Source organism: Ranitomeya variabilis, chromosome 1 (genome assembly GCF_051348905.1).
Source record: "Ranitomeya variabilis isolate aRanVar5 chromosome 1, aRanVar5.hap1, whole genome shotgun sequence".
NCBI classification, from domain to species: Eukaryota; Metazoa; Chordata; class Amphibia; order Anura; family Dendrobatidae; genus Ranitomeya; species Ranitomeya variabilis.
This window is the reverse complement of record NC_135232.1, coordinates 775,546,493-775,570,132: the sequence shown is the minus strand read 5'-3', so window position 1 is coordinate 775,570,132 and position 23,640 is coordinate 775,546,493. Positions and strand designations below refer to the sequence as shown.

The 23,640-nt window shown below is 47.1% G+C and overlaps 1 protein-coding gene across 1 annotated transcript in view; it reads left to right on the top strand.

Annotated features, from left to right (window-relative positions):
• The first annotated feature begins 9,764 nt into the window (after positions 1–9,764).
• LOC143784099 (disintegrin and metalloproteinase domain-containing protein 10-like) overlaps positions 9,765–23,640 on the top strand; it is a 276,865-nt gene continuing 262,989 nt past the window's right edge. Inside the window, exon 1 of the mRNA XM_077271955.1 lies at positions 9,765–9,891. Coding sequence (XP_077128070.1) covers positions 9,834–9,891 — 58 coding nt within the window. The 5' untranslated portion in view covers positions 9,765–9,833. The remainder of the gene's footprint in view (positions 9,892–23,640) is intronic.

Genomic DNA, 23,640 nt, shown 5'->3' with positions numbered 1-23,640 from the left:
GCCCGCAGTGGGATTACATTAGACGACACTGCGAGGCGGGATCTCGGGCAGTGCAGCCGCACAGGTGTAGCCAGCCTGACACCAAATGATGTCAGAAGACGGGCAGCGCTAAGTGTGCATGGCCAAGGGATAACATAACAGCGCAGGCTCCGTGACAGAATCAAACAACGCTGAGGAGGCGGCGCACGGCGCCAAGGGGGTAGGAATGACGGCTGTGCTGCGTCACATTACAAAGGAAAGTCCCACCTCCGGGACGGTTTAACGGTGTGAGGGGACACATTTCATAAGTGTGCAGTTCAGCGTTTGCAAGGAGCATAATTAAAAGAGTCACCTTTTCCTTTTGCAGCATTAGTGCTGCACAAGATGGCTCTTTCAGCAACAAACGCCTGGGGGGGGGTTAAAGGTTCCCTTTCAACTTGCTCCAGTCCAGGCTTCGGCCTACACTCTGCTCCTCCTGCTGACCCTTGGCTCTAACACCACCAGTTGGTGCCCGGAAGTGCTGGCTGCACAGAGAAAAACACCCGCCAATGTGTCAGTGGGGTTCAGTAACGCCAGCTGTTCCCCTGCTGTGTAGCCGGCAACGTGTCCTGCAGATGCCACGCAGACACAAAGCTGCCTCCAGTGCAGGCTTCGGCCTACACTCTGCTCCTCTGCTCCTCCTTGATTCGCTGGGCTCTAACACCACCAGTTGGTGCCCGGAAGTGCTGGCTGCATAGAGAAAAACACCCGCCAATGTGTCAGTGGGGTTCAGTAACGCCAGCTGTTCCCCTGCTGTGTAGCCGGCAACGTGTTCTGCAAATGCCACGCAGACTCAACAGACACTAAGCTGCCTCCAGTGCAGGCTTCGGCCTACACTCTGCTCCTCCTGCTGACCCTGGGCTCTAACACCGCCAGTTGGTGCACGGAAGTGCTAGCTGCACAAAGAAAAACACCCGCCACTGTGTCAGTGGGGTTCAGTAACGCCAGCTGTTCCCCTGCTGTGTAGCCAGCAACGTGTCCTGCAAATGCCACGCAGACACATCAGATATTTAATTGCCTCCAGTGCAGACTTCGGCCTACACTCTGCTCCTCCTGCTGACCCTGGGCTCTAACACCGCCAGTTGGTGCCCGGAAGTGCTAGCTGCACAGAGAAAAACACCCGCCAATGTGTCAGTGGGGTTCAGTAACTCCAGCTGTTCCCCTGCTGTGTAGCCGGCAACGTGTCCTGCAAACGCTACGCAGACACAACAGATATTTAACTGCCCCCAGTGCAGGCTACGGCCTACACTCTGCTCCTCCTGCTGACCCTGGGCTCTAACACCACCAGTTGGTGCCCGGAAGTGCTAGCTGCACAGAGAAAAACACCCACCAATGTGTCAGTGGGGTTCAGTAATGCCAGCTGTTCCCCTGCTGTGTAGCCAGCAACGTGTCCTGCAAACGCCACGCAGACACAACATATATTAAACTGCCTCCAGTGCAGGCTTCGGCCTACACTCTGCTCCTCCTTGATTCCCTGGGCTCTAACACCACCAGTTGGTGCCCGGAAGTGCTAGCTGCACAGAGAAAAACACCCACCAATGTGTCAGTGGGGTTCAGTAACGCCAGCTGTTCCCCTGCTGTGTAGCCAGCAACATGTCCTGCAAACGCCACGCAGACACAACATATATTAAACTGCCTCCAGTGCAGGCTTCGGCCTACACTCTGCTCCTCCTTGATTTCCTGGGCTCTAACACCGCCAGTTGGTGTCCAGAAGTGCTAGCTGCACAGAGAAAAACACCCGCCAATGTGTCAGTGGGGTTCAGTAACGCCAGCTGTTCCCCTGCTGTGTAGCCGGCAACGTGTTCTGCAAATGCCACGCGGACACAACAGACACTAAGCTGCCTCCAGTGCAGGCTTCGGCCTACACTCTTCTCCTCCTGCTGACCCTGGGCTCTAACACCACCAGTTGGTGCCCGGAAGTGCTAGCTGCACAAAGAAAAACACCCGCCAATGTGTCAGTGGGGTTCAGTAATGCCAGCTGTTCCCCTGCTGTGTAGCCGGCAATGTGTTCTGCAAACTCCACACAGACACAACAGACACTAAGCTGCCTCCAGTGCAGGCTTCGGCCTACACTCTGCTCCTCCTGCTGACCCTGGGCTCTAACACCGCCAGTTGGTGCCCGGAAGTGCTAGCTGCACAGAGAAAAACACCCGCCACTGTGTCAGTGGGGTTCAGTAACGCCAGCTGTTCCCCTGCTGTGTAGCCGGCAAAGTGTCCTGCAAACGCCACGCAGACACAAGAGATATTTAACTGCCCCCAGTGCAGGCTTCGGCCTACACTCTGCTCCTCCTGCTGACCCTGGGCTCTAACACCACCAGTTGGTGCCCGGAAGTGCTAGCTGCACAGAGAAAAACACCCACCAATGTGTCAGTGGGGTTCAGTAACGCCAGCTGTTCCCCTGCTGTGTAGCTAGCAACGTGTCCTGCAAACGCCACGCAGACACAACATATATTAAACTGCCTCCAGTGCAGGCTTCGGCCTACACTCTGCTCCTCCTTGATTCCCTGGGCTCTAACACCACCAGTTGGTGCCCGGAAGTGCTAGCTGCACAGAGAAAAACACCCGCCAATGTGTCAGTGGGGTTCAGTAACGCCAGCTGTTCCCCTGCTGTGTAGCCAGCAATGTGTCCTGCAAACGCCACGCAGACACTACAACAAAAATTTAAGGGAACCTGCCCCCCCCCCAGGTGTTTGTAACTAAAAGAGCCACCTTGTGCAGCACTAATGCTGCATTTGGACAAGGTGGCTTTTAGTTTTACTCCTTGCACACGCTGAACTGAACACTTATAATATGTTTCCCCTGATACCGTTTAACCGTCCCGGAGATGTGACTTTCCTTCGTAATGACACACAGCAACCCCCTTGCCGCCGTGCGCCGCCTCCTTAGCGTTGTTTGAATCTGTCCCGGAGCCTGCGCTGTAATGTTATCCCTTGGCTATCCGCAGTTATCGCTGCCCGTCTTCTGACATCATTTGTAGTCAGGCTGGCTGTGCCTGTGCGGACGCGCTGCCCAAGATCACATGCCTCAGTGTCTTATTTATTCTCACTGCGGGGCTGGGATTCATGGGAATGTGCTGTGCATATCTTCGCCTCTCACTCATCTCCTTCCGCCTTCTTCAGACTGTGCAGCTTCACGGCTGTGGCATGCGATAAGGGATCAGCTGATGCCGCACAGTCTGAAGCAGGAGTAAGGACATGAGTGACAGGCGCCGATATTTACTGCTCAAGGCCACGAATCCCAGCTCCACAGTGTAAATAAATCAGAAGACACTGCGGGGCTGGGATTCATGGGAATGCGCTGTGCATATCTTCGCGTCTCACTCATCTACTTCCGCCTTCTTCAGACTGTGCGGTTCACGGCCGTGGCATGCGATAAGGGATCAGCTGACGCCGCACAGTCTGAAGCAGGAGTAAGGACATGAGTGACAGGCGCCGATATTTACTGCGCAAGGCCACGAATCCCAGCTCCACAGTGTAAATAAATCAGAAGACACTGCGGGGCTGGGATTCATGGGAATGCGCTGTGCATATCTTCGCGTCTCACTCATCTACTTCCGCCTTCTTCAGACTGTGCGGCTTCACGGCCGTGGCATGCGATAAGGGATCAGCTGGCGCTGCACAGTCTGAAGCAGGAGTAAGGACATGAGTGACAGGTGCCGATATTTACTGCGCAAGGCCATGAATCCCAGCCCCGCAGTGTGAATAAATCAGAAGACACTGCGGGGCTGGGAATCATGGCCTTGCGAAGTAACAGCGCATGGCCAAGGGATAACACAACAGCGCAGACTCCGGAGCACAAAAAAGCAACACTCAGGAGGCAGCGCCCAGCACCAAGGGGATATGTTTGACAGCTGTGCTTCGTCTCATTAAGAAGGAAAGTCCTGCCTCCGAGACAGTTTCACGGTATGAGGGGAAAAATTTTATAAGTGTTTCATTCAGCGTGTGCAAGGAACATAATTAAAAGAGCCACCTTTTCCTTGTGCAGCATTACTGTTGCACAAGGTGGCTCTTGTAGTTACTAACGCCTGGGGGGTTTAAGGGTTCCCTTTCAATTTGCTCCAATTAGGCGTCGACCTACACTCTGCTCCTCCTGCTGACCCTGGGCTCTAACACCGCCAGTTGGTGCTCGGAAGTGCTGGCTGCACAGAGAAAAACACCCGCCAATGTGTCAGTGGAGTTCAGCAACGACAGCTGTTCCCCTGCTGTGTAGCCGGCAATGTGTCCTGCAAACGCCACGCAAACACAAAGCTGCCTCCAGTGCAGGCTTCGGCTTGCACTCTGCTCCTCTGCTCCTCCTTGATTCCCTGGGCTCTAACACCACCAGTTGGTGCCCGGAAGTGCTGGCTGCACAGAGAAAAACACCCGCCAATGTGTCAGTGGGGTTCAGCAACGCCAGCTGTTCCCCTGCTGTGTAGTCGGCAACGTGTCCTGCAAACGCCACGCAGAAACAAAGCTGCCTCCAGTGCAGGCTTCGGCCTACACTCTGCTCCTCCTTGATTCCCTGGGCTCTAACATCGCCAGTTGGTGCCCGGAAGTGCTGGCTGCACAGAGAAAAACACACGCCAATGTGTCAGTGGGGTTCAGCAACGCCAGCTGTTCCCCTGCTGTGTAGCCGACAACGTGTCCTGCAAACGCCACGCAGACACAAAGCTGCCTCGAGTGCAGGCTTCGGCCTACACTCTTCTCCTCTGCTCCTCCTTGATTCCCTGGGCTCTAACACCGCCAGTTGGTGCCCGGAAGTGCTGGCTGCACAGAGAAAAACACCCGCCAATGTGTCAGTGGGGTTCAGCAACGCCAGCTGTTCCCCTGCTGTGTAGTCGGCAACGTGTCCTGCAAACGCCACGCAGAAACAAAGCTGCCTCCAGTGCAGGCTTCGGCCTACACTCTGCTCCTCCTTGATTCCCTGGGCTCTAACACCGCCAGTTGGTGCCCGGAAGTGCTGGCTGCACAGAGAAAAACACACGCCAATGTGTCAGTGGGGTTCAGCAACGCCAGCTGTTCCCCTGCTGTGTAGCCGGCAACGTGTCCTGCAAACACCATGCAGACACAAAGCTGCCTCCAGTGCAGGCTTCGGCCTACACTCTTCTCCTCTGCTCCTCCTTGATTCCCTGGGCTCTAACACCGCCAGTTGGTGCTCGGAAGTGCGGGCTGCACAGGGAAAAACACCCGCCAATGTGTCAGTGGGGTTCAGTAACATCAGCTGTTCCCCTGCTGTGTAGCCGGCAAGGTCTCCTGCAAACCCCACGCAGACACAAAGCTGCCTCCAGTGCAGGCTTCGGCCTACACTCTTCCCCTCTGCTCCTCCTTGATTCCCTGGGCTCTAACACCGCCAGTTGGTGCTCAGAAGTGCTGGCTGCACAGAGAAAAACACCCGCCAATGTGTCAGTGGGGTTCAGTAATGCCAGCTGTTCCCCTGCTGTGTAGCCGGTAACATGTCCTGCAAACGCCACGCAGACACAAAGCTGCCTCCATTGCAGGCTTCGGCCTACACTCTGCTCCTCTGCTCCTTTTTGATTCCCTGGGCTCTAACACCACCAGTTGGTGCCCGGAAGTGCTGGCTGCATAGAGAAAAACACCCGCCAATGTGTCAGTGGGGTTCAGTAACACCAGCTGTTCCCCTGCTGTGTAGCCGGCAACGTGTCCTGCAAACGCCATGCAGACACTAAGCTGCCTCCAGTGCAGGCTTCAGCCTACACTCTGCTACTCTGCTCCTGCTTGATTCCCTGGGCTCTAACACCGCCAGTTGGTGCCCGGAAGTGCTGGCTGCACAGAGAAAAACACCCGCCACTGTGTCAGTGGGGATCAGCAACACCAGCTGGTCCCCTGCTGTGTAGCCGGCAATGTGTCCTGCAAACGCCACGCAGACACAAAGCTGCCTCCAGTGCAGGCTTCGGCCTACACTCTGCTCCTCTGCTCCTCCTTGATTCCCTGGGCTCTAAGACTGCCAGTTGGTGCCCGGAAGTGCTGACTGCACAGAGAAAAACACACGCCACTGTGTCAGTGGTGTTCAGCAACGCCAGCTGTTCCCCTGCTGTGTAGCCGGCATCGTGTCCTGCAAACGCCACGCAGACAGAAAGCTGCCTCCAGTGCAGGCTTCGGCCTACAGACTGCTCCTCTGCTCCTCCTTCATTCCCTGGGCTCTAACACCGCCAGTTGGTGCCCGGAAGTGCTGGCTGCACAGAGAAAAACACCCGCCAATGTGTCAGAGGGGTTCAGCATCGCCAGCTGTTCCCCTGCTGTGTAGCCGGCATCGTGTCCTGCAAACGCCACGCAGACACAAAGCTGCCTCCAGTGCAGGCTTCGGCCTACACTCTGCTCTTCTGCTCCTCCTTGATTCCCTGGGCTCTAACACCGCCAGTTGGTGCCCGGAAGTGCTGGCTGCACAGAGAAAAACACCCGCCAATGTGTCAGTGGGGTTCAGCAACGCCAGCTGTTCCCCTGCTGTGTAGCCGGCAACGTGTCCTGCAAACGCCACACAGACACAAAGCTGCCTCCAGTGCAGGCTTCGGCCTACACTCTGCTCTTCTGCTCCTCCTTGATTCCCTGGGCTCTAAGACTGCCAGTTGGTGCCCGGAAGTGCTGGCTGCACAGAGAAAAACACCCGACAATGTGTCAGTGTTGTTCAGTATTGCCAGCTGTTCCCCTGCTGTGTAGCCAACAATGTCTCCTGCAAACGCCACGCAGACACAACAGATATTAAACTGCCTCCAGTGCAGGCTTCGGCCTACACTCTGCTCCTCTGCTCCTCCTTGATTCCCTGGGCTCTAACACCGCCAGTTGGTGCCCAGAAGTGCTGGCTGCACAGAGAAAAACACCCGCCAATGTGTCAGTGGGGTTCAGCAACGCCAGCTGTTCCCCTGCTGTGTAGCCGGCAACGTGTCCTGCAAACTCCACGCAGACACAAAGCTGCCTCCAGTGCAGGCTTCGACCTACACTCTGCTCCGCTGCTCCTCCTTGATTACCTGGGCTCTAACACTGCCAGTTGGTGCTCGGAAGTGCTGGCTGCACAAAGAAAAACACCCGCCAATGTGTCAGTGGGGTTCAGTAATGCCAGCTGTTCTCCTGCTGTGTAGCCAGCAACGTGTCCTGCAAACGCCACGCAGACACAACAGATATTAAACTGCCTCCAGTGCAGGCTTTGGCCTACACTCTCCTCCTCTGCTCCTCCTTAATTCCCTGGGCTCTAACACCGCCAGTTGGTGCTCGGAAGTGCTGGCTGCACAGAGAAAAACACTCGCCACTGTGTCAGTGGGGTTCAGCAACGCCAGCTGTTCCCCTGCTGTGTAGCCGGCAACGTGTTCTGCAAATGCCATGCAGACACAATAGACACTAAGCTGCCTCCAGTGCAGGCTTCGGCCTACACTCTGCTCCCCCTGCTGACCCTTTGCTCCAACACCGCTAGTTGGGGCTCTAGGAAGACAATCTTGAATAGGTCCCCATCCTGGTTCCAGTACCGTCAGCTGGTTCCGGGCAGAGCCTTAGGCTTAGGTGCCTCCTTCTGGGTATCCGAGTTCCACCAACGTCAGGTGGTCCTTGGTAGTGCTTTCAGGCACGGTACCTCCTGCTTAGTAACCGGGTTCCAGTAACGTCAGCTGGTCCTCGGTAGTTCCATTGGCTCTTGGACCTTCGGCTACCCATCCGGGTTCCAGTACCGTCAGTTGGTTCTTGGCAGTGTCTTTTGCTCTTGTACCTTCTGCTCCCCATCATGGTTCCTGTACCATCAGCTGGTTCCGGGCAGAGCCTTTGGCTTAGGTGCCTCCTTCTGGGTATCCGAGTTCCACCAACGTCAGGTGGTCCTTGGTAGTGCTTTCTGGCATGGGTACCTCCTGCTTAGTAACCGGGTTCCAGTAACGTCAGCTGGTCCTCGGTAGTTCCATTGGCTCTTGGACCTTCGGCTACCCATCCGGGTTCCAGTACCGTCAGCTGGTTCTCGGCAGTGTCTTTTGCTCTTGTACCTTCTGCTCCCCATCCTGGTTTCAGTACCATCAGCTGGTTCCGGGCAGAGCCTTTGGCTTAGGTGCCTCCTTCTGGGTATCCGAGTTCCACCAACGTCAGGTGGTCCTTGGTAGTGCTTTCTGGCACGGGTACCTCCTGCTTATTAACAGGATTCCAGTAACGTCAGCTGGTCCTCGGTAGTTCCATTGGCTCTTGGACCTTCGGGTAGCCATCCGAGTCCCAGTTCCATCAGCTGGTTCTCGGCATTTTCTCAACCTTCTTGAACCTTCTGCTACATTTCCAAGTTCAAGACCCTAAAGACGACGACCCGGAAGACCGAGAAGCAGAAGAACAAGAGGCTGCAGAACAAAGAGCAGAAGAACATTAAGCATAGCACTAAACATCAGAGCAAAAGATATTATCTAAATTATAAGCAGAAGAAGACTAAGCAGTGTATGGGGGTGAGTCCATTCCTCCTTGTGGTGCCCCTGGATAAAGCCTGCTGCTGCAGACCAAACTGAACGCGGACAAATCCTGTTGTAACTCTTTTGTGACAGGCAGAACGGAAGGTGTAATCTTCAAACTTTTATAGATAACAACTACAGGAATGCCTGTCACAAATAAGAATATGATGAAGAAGTAGAATATGAAGAAGAATAATAGTTTAATAAAAATAATATGAAGAATGTAACAAAAAAAATAATAGGTAGAAGATGAAGAAGATGAATAAGGTGAAGAAGAAGTTGATGTCAAAGATGCTGCTGCTGAGGATGATGAAGAAGAAAGTGTGGGAGAAGTAAAAAAGAAGGTGAAGGGCATGACAGTAGTGAAACATCAATATCTGACAAAATAAAAAAAATCTTAACATAGTCAATATCTTTGTAACTCCGAACGTCTTAAAAAAAAATTAAAATTCCTGCTATTCTATTTGATTGGGCTAAACCTATATGCCTTTAATGTCTCCGCCACCTCCCCCAATGCATCCTACATTATTCTTAGTTGTTTTCCTTCATGTAGAATAAACCTACAAGGAAAGAAAGGGTTTATTTTAATTCCGATATTTTGGTCCCATTGACTTGCATTGGTATCGGGTATCGGTATCGGCGATATCCGATATTACTTGAATATCGGCCGATCCAATCCGATACCGATACTTTCCGATATCAGAAGGTATCGCTCAACACTACATATGATACATTGAGTCTGCTCTATATACATCACATAGGATTCACTGACACTTTTGAATACATTACATAGGATACACTAAATCTCTGCTGCATACATTATATATGATACACTGAGACTCTGCTGTATACATCACATATGATTAATTGAGACAGCTGTATGCATCACACAGGGTACACTATGACTGCTGTATACATCACATGTTATACATTGAGACTGCTTTATACCTCATGTAGGATACACTGAGACTATTTTGTATTCATCACATACAGTAGGATACATTGTGATTGTTGTATATATCATACACGTGCGTCTCTTAATGAATTTGGCACATCTTAATCTAGCATGCCCATAATTAAGACTGATTTACGAAACTCTACTCTTAATTAATCTGGTCCAAATACTTCTGCTGCAGGTAAACATCAGAATCCAATTTTATATTCAGGAAAATAAGGAATAAAAAATATTAACCCACATGCATGTATTTTTCTATCCATAATTTTGTATGAAACAAACTCATTCTCTTCTACTAACATACTAAATTACTAGTAGAGAAATAACTTGTATGATATTTCTGAGTTTCTTAAGAGATCATGCGTGCCCATGCATGTGCAGCTATGGGCTTGGCAATATACTTCCTTCTGACCTGGAGTAAAATACTCCGCAGCTGAGCACACGACACTGCAAGCTAACACAATGCTACCTAAACACTCCGCTGTGCAATTTCTGATACCCATGAGCTTTTTTCTGCTAGGTAAGAATCTTTTTACTACTTATCTTCTCTAAACCCGCTTTTTACTGTCAGTAAAGACTGGGAAGCCAGTAAGCAGGATGTGTATTGTTCCTCCATTACAACAAATGCCTTCTGCCCCCATTCAGTGCCAGGAGTAGGTTGTTTAGCCCTCGAAACAACACTGCCGTAGGCTGAAGACATTTCTAGAATTCTAAGCAACCTATAATTATAGCAGCAGCATGTTTTGGGAGAGTTTGTAGGAGTGCTTATTTATATTAGTTTTACCTTATATCTTGAATACTATCAATTCTGTTAGGACCAGGAGGAAACTCTATGGGGTATGTAGCACTGAGTATTATCTTCTTTAAAATATGTTGAAATACATACAAATTTAGACATAATTATGATTACATATTGCATTTCAGATATGCAGGAAACTATACAAAATTGCCTTGATGTGCTCAAAGATGACCTGTCACCATGTAAGAAGTGACCCATTTTTGTTTTATTGCTGTTGCTCCCCATGTATGCCACTTTTTTCTTTTTTTTTTAAATCCACCATATGAATCCAGATATACGTGCTTCTTTATTTAGTGCTAACATTTATGGTCTTAACTAAGGAGGCGGTATTCACAGGATTCTCTGGGGCATGTCTATAGGCTGCTCTGCATTACTAACCCCCACATAATGACCACATATGGTAAGTTTGCGCTAAATTAAATAGTTCCACATGACTAGATTCCCCCCCTGTTGTGATCCGCTTTTTGGGCTCCCCTGGTGGTGGCTGGTGGTACTGGAGACTTGTGTGTGCTTTTCTGCCTCGGCTCACCTGCTTCCATCAGTTTTGGGAGTTCCCTATTTAGCCTTGCTCTCCAGTCACTTCCTTGCCGGTCATCATTGTAACCTGAGTCATTCAGTTGCATGTTCCTGCTACTAGTCTGCTGATCAGCTAAGTGGACTCTTGTCCTTATTGTTTTGTATTTCTTGTCCAGTTTACAGTTTTGTCATTTCCTGTTACTGGAAGCTCTTGTGGACTGAAATTGCCACTCCTGTGTCATGAGTTGACACAGGAGTCTTAAAGTAATTTCAGGATGGGTTTTTGAAAGGGTTTTTCAGCTGACCGTGAAGTCCTCTTTTGTATCCTTCCTCTATCTAGTAAGTGGACCTCGCTTTGCTAAATCTACCTTCATACTGTGTATGTCTTTTCCTCTGAACTCACCGTTAATATATGTGGGGGCTACTATCATCTTTGGGGAATTTCTCTAGAGGTAAGCCAGGTCTGTTCCTTCCTCTTCCAGGCGTAGTTAGTTCTCCGGCTGGCGCGTGGCATTTAGGCAGCCGTAGGAATGCTCCCTGGCTACTGTTAGTTGTGTGGTAGATTTAGGTCACGGTTAGCTTGAGTTTCCATCACCCGAGAGCTAGTCTGTTATTTTTGTGTTTCTGATGTTCCCATGCCATTGGGGAATCATGACAGTATGACCGGCCACTGTTAAAGTAATTGGCAGAAGAAAGGAGAGTAAAAGAAGTCTGTAGATTTTTTTTTTTTTTTTTCCTTTTCATGTTTGCCACTTAGTTGGCTCAGTTGTATTTCTGCTCTATTTACAGCCTTGCTTTTCTCTCCTTCTAATCCTTGAATGGCTCTGATCTCTCCGGTTTAAGGATGGACCCTCAGAGTTTGGCTGCAGGTTTAAATAATCTTGCTACGAAGGTTCAGAATTTACAAGATTATGTTATACGTACTCCTATTTCTGAACCTAAGATTCCTACACCAGAGGTATTTTCCGGAGATAGATCTCGGTTTCTGAATTTCAAATGTGATTGTAAATTATTCCTTTCACTCAGACCTCACTCCTCTGGAGATCCTGTTCAGCAGGTTAAGATTGTGATTTCTTTGCTGCGAGGTGACCCTCAAAATTGGGCATTTTCATTGACACCAGGGGATCCTGCGTTGCTCAATGTGGATGCATTTTTTCTGGCTTTAGGGTTGCTGTATGAGGAACCTAATTTGGAGATTCAAGCTGAAAAAGCTTTAATAGCCCTGTCTCAAGGGCAAGATGAAGCTGAGATATACTGCCAAAAATTTCGTAAATGGTCTGTGCTTACTCAGTGGAATGAGTGTGCCCTAGCGGCAAATTTCAGAGAGGGCCTTTCTGATGCCGTTAAGGATGTCATGGTGGGGTTTCCTACGCCCACAGGTCTGAATGAGTCCATGACAATGGCGATTCAGATTGATCGGCGTTTGCGGGAGCGCAAACCCGTGCACCATTTGGCGGTATCTTCTGAAGGGACGCCAGAGAAAATGCAATGTGACAGAATTCTGTCAAGAAGCGAGCGGCAGAATTATAGGTGCAAAAATGGCTTGTGCTTCTACTGTGGTGATTCCGCGCATGTTATATCAGCATGCTCTAAACGTACTAGGAAGGTTGACAAGTCTGTTTCTATTGGCACTTTACAGTCTAAATTTCTTCTGTCTGTAACTCTGATTTGTTCATTATCAGTTATTACCGTGGATGCCTATGTGGACTCTGGCGCCGCTCTGAGTCTCATGGATTGGTCCTTCGCCAGGCGCTGTGGGTTTGATTTGGAGCCTCTGGAAGTTCCTATACCTCTGAAGGGTATTGATTCTACACCTCTGGCTTGTAATAGACCACAGTTCTGGACGCAAGTGACTATGCGTATGACTCCAGACCATCAGGAGATGATTCGCTTCCTCGTGCTGCATAATTTACATGATGTTTTAGTGCTTGGATTACCATGGTTACAATCTCATAACCCAGTACTGGACTGGAAAACTATGTCTGTGTTAAGCTGGGGATGTCGGGGGGCTCATGGGGACATACCTTTGGTTCCTATCTCGTCATCTATTCCCTCTGAGATTCCGGCATTTTTGTCGGATTTTGGGGATATTTTTGAAGAGCCTAAAATTGGTTCTCTCCCTCCCCACAGAGAGTGTGATTGCGCCATAGATCTGATTCCAGGCAGTAAATTTCCAAAGGGTCGTTTGTTTAACCTATCTGTACCTGAGCATGCTGCCATGCGAGAGTATGTTAAGGAGTCCCTGGAAAAGGGACATATTCATCCTTCTTCATCACCTTTAGGAGCTGGGTTTTTCTTTGTCTCTAAAAAGGATGGCTCGCTGAGGCCTTGTATTGATTATCGACTCCTGAATAAAATTACTGTCAAATATCAGTATCCGTTGCCGCTGCTTACTGATTTGTTTGCTCGCATAAGGGGGGCTAAGTGGTTCTCCAAGATTGATCTCCGTGGGGCGTATAATTTGGTGCAAATTAAGCAAGGGGATGAGTGGAAAACCGCATTTAATACGCCTGAGGGCCACTTTGAGTATTTAGTAATGCCTTTCGGCCTTTCTAATGCACCTTCAGTTTTTCAGTCCTTTATGCATGATATTTTCCGTGAATATCTGGATAAATTTATGATTGTGTATTTGGACGATATTTTGATTTTTTCTGAGGACTGGGAGTCTCATGTTCAGCAGGTCAGGAGGGTTTTTCAGGTCTTGCGGGAGAATTCTCTGTGTGTAAAGGGTTCTAAGTGTGTTTTTGGGGTTCAGAAAATTTCCTTTTAGGGGTACATTTTTTCCCCTACTTCTGTTGAGATGGACCCTGTCAAGGTTCGGGCTATTTGTGACTGGACGCAGCCTACTTCTCTAAAGGGTCTTCAGAAGTTCTTGGGCTTTGCTAATTTTTATCGTCGATTTATAACTGTTTTTTCTGGTGTTGCTAAGCCTCTTACGGATTTGACTAAGAAGGGTGCTGATGTTGCCAATTGGTCCTCTGCCGCTGTGGAGGCCTTTCGGGAACTTAAGCGCCGCTTTTCGTCTGCCCCTGTGTTGCGCCAGCTCGATGTCTCTCTCCCCTTTCAGGTTGAGGTCGATGCTTCCGAGATCGGAGCGGGGGCGGTTTTGTCGCAGAAAAGTTCCGATTGCTCAGTGATGAGACCTTGTGCGTTCTTTTCTCGAAAATTTTCTGCCGCCGAAAGAAATTATGATGTCGGTAATCGGGAGCTTTTGGCCATGAAGTGGGCATTTGAGGAGTGGCGTCATTGGCTTGAGGGTGCTAGACATCAGGTGGTGGTTTTGACTGATCACAAGAATCTGATTTATCTTGAGTCTGCCAGGCGCCTGAATCCTAGACAGGCGCGCTGGTCGTTGTTTTTCTCTCGGTTTAATTTTGTGGTCTCATATCTACCAGGTTCTAAGAATGTGAAGGCGGATGCCCTTTCTAGGAGTTTTGAGCCTGATTCCCCTGGTGATTCGGAACCTACAGGTATCCTTAAGGATGGGGTGATATTATCCGCTATTTCCCCAGATCTGCGACGTGCTTTGCAAGAGTTTCAGGCGGATAGACCTGATCGCTGTCCACCTGGTAGACTGTTTGTTCCTGATGATTGGACCAGTAGAGTCATCTCGGAGGTTCATTCTTCTACGCTGGCGGGTCATCCTGGAATTTTTGGTACCAGGGATTTGGTGGCTAGATCCTTCTGGTGGCCATCTCTGTCTCGAGATGTGCGTGTTTTTGTGCAGTCTTGTGATGTGTGTGCTCGGGCCAAGCCTTGTTGTTCTAGGGCTAGCGGGTTGTTGTTGCCCTTGCCTATTCCGAAGAGGCCTTGGACGCACATCTCGATGGACTTTATTTCTGATCTTCCTGTCTCTCAGAGGATGTCTGTTATCTGGGTGGTGTGTGACCGTTTTTCTAAGATGGTTCATTTGGTGCCATTGCCTAAGTTGCCTTCCTCGTCTGAGTTGGTTCCTTTGTTTTTTCAAAATGTGGTTCGCTTGCATGGTATTCCTGAAAATATCGTTTCTGATAGGGGTACCCAGTTCGTTTCTAGATTTTGGCGGGCATTCTGTGCCAGGTTGGGCATTGATTTGTCTTTTTCGTCTGCCTTCCATCCTCAGACTAATGGCCAGACGGAGCGAACTAATCAAACTTTGGAGACGTATTTGAGGTGTTTTGTGTCTGCGGATCAGGATGATTGGGTTGCCTTTTTGCCGTTGGCGGAGTTTGCTCTTAATAATCGGGCTAGTTCGGCCACTTTGGTTTCCCCTTTCTTTTGCAATTTGGGGTTTCATCCCCATTTTTCTTCTGGTCAGGTGGAGTCTTCGGATTGTCCTGGAGTAGATGCTGTGGTGGATCGGTTGTATCGGATTTGGGAACAAGTGGTGGACAATTTGAATTTGTCCCAGGAGAGGACTCAGCGGTTTGCTAACCGCCAGCGTCGGGTTGGTCCTCGCCTTCGTGTTGGGGACTTGGTGTGGTTGTCTTCCCGTTTTGTCCCAATGAGGGTTTCTTCTCCTAAATTTAAGCCTCGGTTCATCGGTCCCTATAGGATTTTGGAGATTATTAACCCTGTTTCCTTTCGTTTGGACCTTCCGGCATCTTTCGCTATCCATAATGTGTTCCATCGGTCGTTGTTGCGGAGATACGAGGTGCCGGTGGTTCCTTCTGCTGAGCCTCCTGCTCCTGTGCTGGTTGAGGGTGAATTGGAGTACATTATAGAGAAGATCTTGGACTCCCGTATTTCCAGGCGGAGACTCCAGTATCTGGTTAAATGGAAGGGCTATGGTCAGGAAGATAATTCTTGGGTAACTGCCTCTGATGTTCATGCCTTGAATTTGGTTCGTGCCTTTCATAGGGCTCATCCAGGTCGCCCTGGCGGTTCTTGTGAGGGTTCGGTGCCCCCTCCTTAAGGGGGGGTACTGTTGTGATCCGCTTTTTGGGCTCCCCTGGTGGTGGCTGGTGGTACTGGAGACTTGTGTGTGCTTTTCTGCCTCGGCTCACCTGCTTCCATCAGTTTTGGGAGTTCCCTATTTAGCCTTGCTCTCCAGTCACTTCCTTGCCGGTCATCATTGTAACCTGAGTCATTCAGTTGCATGTTCCTGCTACTAGTCTGCTGATCAGCTAAGTGGACTCTTGTCCTTATTGTTTTGTATTTCTTGTCCAGTTTACAGTTTTGTCATTTCCTGTTACTGGAAGCTCTTGTGGACTGAAATTGCCACTCCTGTGTCATGAGTTGACACAGGAGTCTTAAAGTAATTTCAGGATGGGTTTTTGAAAGGGTTTTTCAGCTGACCGTGAAGTCCTCTTTTGTATCCTTCCTCTATCTAGTAAGTGGACCTCGCTTTGCTAAATCTACCTTCATACTGTGTATGTCTTTTCCTCTGAACTCACCGTTAATATATGTGGGGGCTACTATCATCTTTGGGGAATTTCTCTAGAGGTAAGGCAGGTCTGTTCCTTCCTCTTCCAGGCGTAGTTAGTTCTCCGGCTGGCGCGTGGCATTTAGGCAGCCGTAGGAATGCTCCCTGGCTACTGTTAGTTGTGTGGTAGATTTAGGTCACGGTTAGCTTGAGTTTCCATCACCCGAGAGCTAGTCTGTTATTTTTGTGTTTCTGATGTTCCCATGCCATTGGGGAATCATGACACCCCCCCCCCTCCCGAAATACTTGGGGAATGAAGTAATTTCAAAAACTGTCCACTTTTGACCTGGGGAAAGGTCCTCTTTAAAAGGTTTTTTCCATGAATTTTATATAAATAGTATAGGTCATAAATATCATATTGGTGGAGGTCCAGCTTGTGGCACCCACAACTAGGTGTGTAATTATGGTAATCATATTGGGTGCAGGATTTTAATTTTCTACTGGATCCTGGAGAATGAGAGGACTCAAAAAGGACCTTTTGACCCATGTGCAAAGACAAATTTATTAATGGCCTGTAATAGTTGGGGACCTGATGGAGATCTTACATTGCTGCCCATGAGCTTCAAGTTGCGCCACTGCCCAAAACAAAAATCTGCACAACCCTTTACACATTAGGGGACCAGCTTGTCCTACCCAAATGATTACAATCATTAAAACGTAAATGGAAAAAAACTAAGGGCACTGCATAATACAGAACTGTAACGAAAAAAAAATGTAACACGTGTGAACAAACGGTGCTAGAGGTAATATGCTGAACTACATGAATCACAGCTCTGTTTCAACACCTTGGCATATGGAGGAAAGAGCTCCAGCTCTTCCTTTATAACCTGTCAGTCAGAGGATGCTGCAGCTAAATACAATAATAATTAATAAAAAAAGAAAAAACTTTAATCAGGTTTGGAATTTTAATCTAATATATGGCCAACTTAAAGTAGCTGATCACATTCTAATGTTTTTTACAAGCAGTCATTCATTCTAATTACTGATATAATATAGCAACCATTTCAGCGCCAAAGTCCCTATTCCAAAAGTGCCACCCCCTCCTAGCACAGCGCTCTAGTCCTGGACGTGGCTGAATGGATGCACATTTTTAAAAATTAATTAGAAAGTGGACAACCCCTTTAAGTCTTGATGAATTAGAACAACACACTTGCCATGAACAGATTTCTGAATAAGCGCATGTTCATAGGCAAGAGATTTTGGTAAAGAAATTCATGTGACTGTTTCATTTATGTGAATGAAGCTTGCAGAAATCCATGTGCTTATTACCAAATTCTAATCCATGTGCTAAACTACCAAATTCAGATACACACAACTGATTTTAAACAGAAACTTTTGTTATAATTTTTATTTCATAGTTCAATAGTACACATAAAATTAAGCAACTTTGTAATATATATACGTATTATCAGAGAAATCTGCTTCTTTCTCTGCCAGATTTGATCAAACATTATCAAAATTCTCAATTCTGAGGTAAAATTGAGACAGGAGATGGCCACTGATAAGATTCTACGTACATAGGAGGAGGAGGATGGAGCTCTGTCTCTAGCTCCTCCTGTCTGCATACAATCTCATCAGTAGCCGCCGTCATCTTCTGTCTCAGTAATGGGAAAGCATCTTCACTGAATACAGATTTTACCTTAGAAAAACTCCCTTCTCCCACTCTCTTACTACAAACTTCCTTCCTTCTGTATTAACCCCTTCCCAACCTGTGACACAGCTTATGCGTCATGAAAGTCGGTGCCAATCCGACCTGTGACGCATATGCCGTGTCACAGAATGATCGCGTTCCTGCAGATCGAGTGAAAGGGTTAACTCGAATTTCACCCGACCTGCAGGGACGGGGAGTGGTACTTCACCCTGGGGGTAGCTTTGCCCCCACGTGACTACGATCGCTCTGATTGGCTGTTGAAAGTGAAACTGCCAATCAGAGCAATTTGTAATATTTCACCAATGAAACTTGGTGAAATATTACAATCCAGCCATGGCCGATGCTGCAATATTATCATCCACGGCTGGAGACCCTGATCCATCCCCGCCACCGACTGACAGCGGCGATCTGCTGTCGCCATCAGCCCTCCTCTCCCCTCCGTCCTGTCCTCGGCCCCCCATCCTGTCCTCCGCCCCCGTCCTGTCCTCTGTCCCCCCGCTGTGTGATCTCACCCCCTGTACCTCCCTAGTCCTGGCGTCCCTCCTGGTGCTGGCGGTCTTTAGCGATGGGCGCTGCCATCTTCCAAAATGGTAGGCGCATGAGCAGTGCACCCGCCGAATCTGCTGTCTGGCAGATTCGTTCATTCCCGAGGTACCTTTTGATCACTGTGATAGAGCCTATCACAGTGATCAAAATAAAAAAAATAGTAAATAACCCCCCCCCTTTATCACCCCCATAGGTAGGGAACATAATAAAATAAAGAAAATATATTTATTTTTATTTTTCCACTATTGATAGGGTTAGAATTAGGGTTAGAATTAGGGTTAGGGTTAGAATTAGGGTTAGGGTTAGAATTAGGATTAGGGTTAGAATTAGGGTTAGAATTAGGGTTAGGGTTAGAATTAGGGTTAGAATTAGGATTAGGGTTAGAATTAGGGTTAGAATTAGGGTTAGGGTTAGAATTAGGATTAGGGTTAGAATTAGGGTTAGAATTAGGATTGGAATTAGGGTTAGGGTTGGAATTAGGGTATGTGCACACGGTGCGGATTGGCCGCTGCAGGGTTAGGGTTAGAATTAGGGTTAGGGTTAGAATTAGGATTAGGGTTAGAATTAGGGTTAGGGTTAGAATTAGGGTTAGAATTAGGGTTAGGGTTAGAATTAGGATTAGGGTTAGAATTAGGGTTAGAATTAGGGTTAGGGTTATTAGAATTAGGGTTAGGGTTAGAATTAGGGTTAGGGTTAGGGTTAGAATTAGGGTTAGAATTAGGGTTAGGGTTAGAATTAGGGTTAGGGTTAGAATTAGGGTTAGAATTAGGGTTAGGGTTAGAATTAGGGTTAGAATTAGGGTTAGGGTTAGTAGAATTAGGGTTAGGGTTAGAATTAGGGTTAGGGTTAGAATTAGGGTTAGGGTTAGAATTAGGGTTAGGGTTAGTAGAATTAGGGTTAGGGTTAGAATTAGGGTTAGAATTAGGGTTAGGGTTAGAATTAGGGTTAGAATTAGGGTTAGGGTTAGAATTAGGGTTAGAATTAGGGTTAGGGTTAGAATTAGGGTTAGAATTAGGGTTAGGGTTAGAATTAGGGTTAGAATTAGGGTTAGGGTTAGAATTAGGATTAGGGTTAGAATTAGGGTTAGAATTAGGGTTGGAATTAGGGTTAGGGTTGGAATTAGGGTATGTGCACACGGTGCGGATTGGCCGCTGCAGATTCGCAGCAGTTTTCCATGTGTTGTACAGTACCATGTAAACCTATGGAAAACCAAATCCACTGTGCCCATGGTGCGGAAAATACCGCACGGAAACGCTGAGTTGTATTTTCCACAGCATGTCAATTCTTTGTGCAGATTCCGCAGCGTTTTACACCTGCTCCTCAATAGGAATCCGCAGGTAAAATCCGCACAAAAAATGCAAGAAATCCGCTGTAAGTCCACAGGTAAAATGCGTGCATTTTACCGGCGGATTTTTCTAAAACGGTGCAGAAAAATCCTACACGAATCCGCAACGTGGGCACATAGCCTTAGGGTTAGGGTTGGAATTAGAGTTAGGGTTGGGATTAGAGTTGGGGTTGGAATTAGGGTTAAGATTAGGGTTAGGGGTGTGTTGGCGTTAGGGTTGTGGTTAGGGTTATGGTTATGGTCGGGATTAGGGTTAGGGGTGTGTTGGGGTTATGGTTAGGGTTGGGATTAGGGCTAGGGGTGTGTTGGGGTTAGTGTTTGAGTTAGAATTGAGGGGTTTCCACTGTTTAGGCACATCAGGGGGTCCCAAACGCGACATGGCGCCACCATTGATTCCAGCCAATCTTGTGTTCAAAAAGTGAAATCGTGCTCCCTCCCTTCCATGCACCCAAACAGTGGTTTACCCAAACATATGGGGCATAAGTGTACTCAGGAAAAATTGCAGAACAGCTTTGGGGGTCTAATTTCTCCTGTTACCCTTGGGAAAATAAAAAATTGGGGGCTAAAAATTTATTTTTGTGGGGAAAAAAATGATTTTTTATTTTCACGGCTCTGCGTTATAAAATTCTGTGAAGCACTTGGGAATTCAAAGTGCTCACCACACATCTAGATAAGTTCCTTGGGGGGTCTAGTTTCCAAAATGGGGTCACTTGTTGTAGGTTTCTACTGCTTAGGCACATCAGGGGCTCTGCAAACGTAAAATGACGCCCGTAGACCATTCCATCAAAGTCAGTATTTCAAAACGTCAATACTTCCCTTCCGAGCCCCAACGCGTGCCCAAATAGTGGTTTACCCCCACATATGGGGTACCAGCATACTCAGAACAAACTGGACAACAACTTTTGGGGTCCAATTTCTCCTGTTACCCTTGAGAAAATAAAAAACTGCAGACTAAAAAATCTTTTGAGGAAGAAAAAAAGATATTTCATTTTCACGGCTCTGCGTTATAAACTTCTGTGAAGCACTTGGAGGAAAAAAGTGCTCACCACACATCTAGATTAGTTCCTTTAGAGGTCTAGTTTCCAAAATGGGGTCACTTGTGGGGGAGCTCCAATGTTTAGGCACACAGGGGCTCTCCAAACACGACATGGTGTCCGCTAACGATTGGAGCTAATTCCCTATTCAAAAAGTCAAATGGCGCGCCTTCCCTTCCGAGCCTTGCCGTGCGCCCAAACATAGGTTTACCCCCACATATGAGGTATCAGTGTACTCAGGAGAAATTGCACAACAAATTTTAGGATCTATTTTATCCTTTTGCCCATGTGAAAATGAAACAATTGAGGCTAAAAGAATTTTTTTGTGAAAAAAAGTACATTTTCATTTTTACGGATCAATTTGTGAAGCACCTGGTGGTTCAAAGTGCTCACTATGCATCTAGATAAGTTCTCTGGGGGATCTAGTTTCTAAAATAGGGTCACTTGTGGGGGAGCTCCAATGTTTAGGCACACAGGGGCTCTCCTAACGCGACATGGTGTTTGCTAACGACTGGAGCTAATTCTCTATTCAAAATGTCAAATGGATCTCCTTCCTTTCCGAGCCTTGCCGTGCACCCAAACATAGGTTTAACCCCACATATGAGGTATCAGTGTACTCAGGAGAAATTGCCCAACAAATTTTAGAATCCATTTTAACCTGTTGCCTATGTGAAAATGAAAAAATTGAGGCTAAAAGAATTTTTTTGTGAAAAAAAAGTACTTTTCCATTTATACGGATCATTTTGTGAAGCACCTGGGGGTTCAAAGTACTCACTATGCATCTAGATAAGTTCCTTGGGGGGTCTAGTTTCCAAAATGGGGTCACTTGTGGGGGAGCTTCAATCTTTAGTCACACAGGGGCTCTCCAAACGCTACATGGTGTCCGCTAAAGATTGGAGCCAATTTTTCATTCAAAAAGTCAAATGGCGCTCCTTCCCTTCCTAGCTCTACCGTGCACCCAAAAAGTGGTTCCCCCCAACATATGGGGTTTCAGCATACTAAGAAAAAATTGGACAACAACTTTCGGGGTCCGCTTTCTCCTTTTACCCTTGGGAAAATAAAAAAATTGTTGCTAAAATATCATTTTTGTGACTAAAAAGTTAAATGTTCATTTTTTCCTTCCATGTTGCTTCTGCTGTTGTGAAACACCTGAAGGGTTAATAAACTTCATAAATGTGGTTTTGAGCACCTTGAGGGGTGCAGTTTTTAGAATGTTGTCACTTTTGGGTATTTGCAGCCATACAGACCCTTCAAACTAACTTCAATTGTGAGGTGGTCCATAAAGAAAATGGTTTTGTTGTAAAAATGAGAAATCGCTGGTCAAATTTTAACCCTTATAACTTCATAACAAAAAAAAGTTTTGTTTCCAAAATTGTGCTGTTGTAAAGTAGAAATGTGAGAAATGTTATTTATTAACTATATTGTGTCACATAACTCTCTGGTTTAACAGAATAAAAATTCAAAATTTAAAAATTGTGAAATTTTCAAAATTGTTACCAAATTTATGATTTTTTTACAAATAAACGCAAAAATTATCGACCTAAGTTTACTACTAACATGAAGCCCAATATGTCACAAAAAAACATTCTCAGAATTGCTAGGATCCGTTGAAGCGTTCCTGAGTTATTACCTCATGAAGGGACACTGGTCAGAATTCAAAAAAATGGCCAGGTCATTAAGGTCAAAATAGGCTGGGTCATGAAGGGGAATGTGTGTCCACTAATATTTCCATACATACCACACATATTAAAATCTATGTGCCATCAAGCTCCTCAACTTGGGAAGAATTTTGTATTCATCATTGGCCCCAACCTCCTCCCTCTCCTGTCCTGACTTAACTTTGATACATTATAATAAGATATTGGAAAGAACCCTCAATGAAGCCTCACCCCCTGCATGCAGAATGACCAGGCACAGACAATAGCAACCCTGGCACACGCTGCAAACATGTTTTCTCCAGCAGTGCTCTACGTATGCCGAACATCTGAGGAGAAAATCTTTATCCATTATAAGTTTATGCTCAAAATATATAACTGCCCTTCATCTTGCCAAATACTTCACCACCCTCATTACCTCACTGTTCAACTAACCTAAATGACTATTTGACACTTTACACTCCCTACTCAGTCTTAAAATGCAGGCCACAATCATCCACCTGAGCACTAACAATCTGTCCAATTACTTCAAAGAAAGAAATGACCATAGCCAACAGGAAATTTTCTCTCAATACTCTAATTGCATGGATCCAAATCCTTCCACACTTCAACAAGTTTACTTTCCGTCTTTGAACCAATAATGGAATAAGAAGTTACCAGGCTGTTCAGTTCTTCTCATTCCGCTACCTGTACCACTAACCGAAACTAAATCCAAAATTTTGCATTTGCGAGGGTGGCTTACCATAGCTCCCAAGCTACATGCTAGCTGTCTTGATGTTTTCATTGTCTCAGACCTTTCCTTCATTCCCTACATCCGATCACTCGTTTGCTAATGTCATTTACACCTCTAAACATCTCCAGAATCCATCCTTTTCTTACCTTTGACACTGCAAAACCTCTTACTGTTGCTCTGATTCATTTCTGCCTGGACTACTACAACTATCTATTGTTTGGTCTCCCTCTTACTAAACTCTCCCCTCTCCAATAGATCTTGAATGCGGAAGCCAGGGTTATATTTCTGTTCAGTCTCTACAGTGATGCCTCCACCCTTTGCCAGTCATTGCACTGTGTACCCACAAGCTACAGAATACAATATAAACTTAGCTCTTTCATCAGGCTCTCAATAGTTCCTCCCTCATCTCTATCACCCTACATGTGCTCTCTGTTCTGCTAAAGACTTACATCTTCTTTAATCCAAACCTCCCACTCCTGCCTCCAAGGCTTCTCTCATGCTGCTACAGTTCTATAGAACGCACCACCCCAGACAATCTGGTTTCCCATTAATTCCTTGTAATTCTATTGTTAATATCCTAACAGTT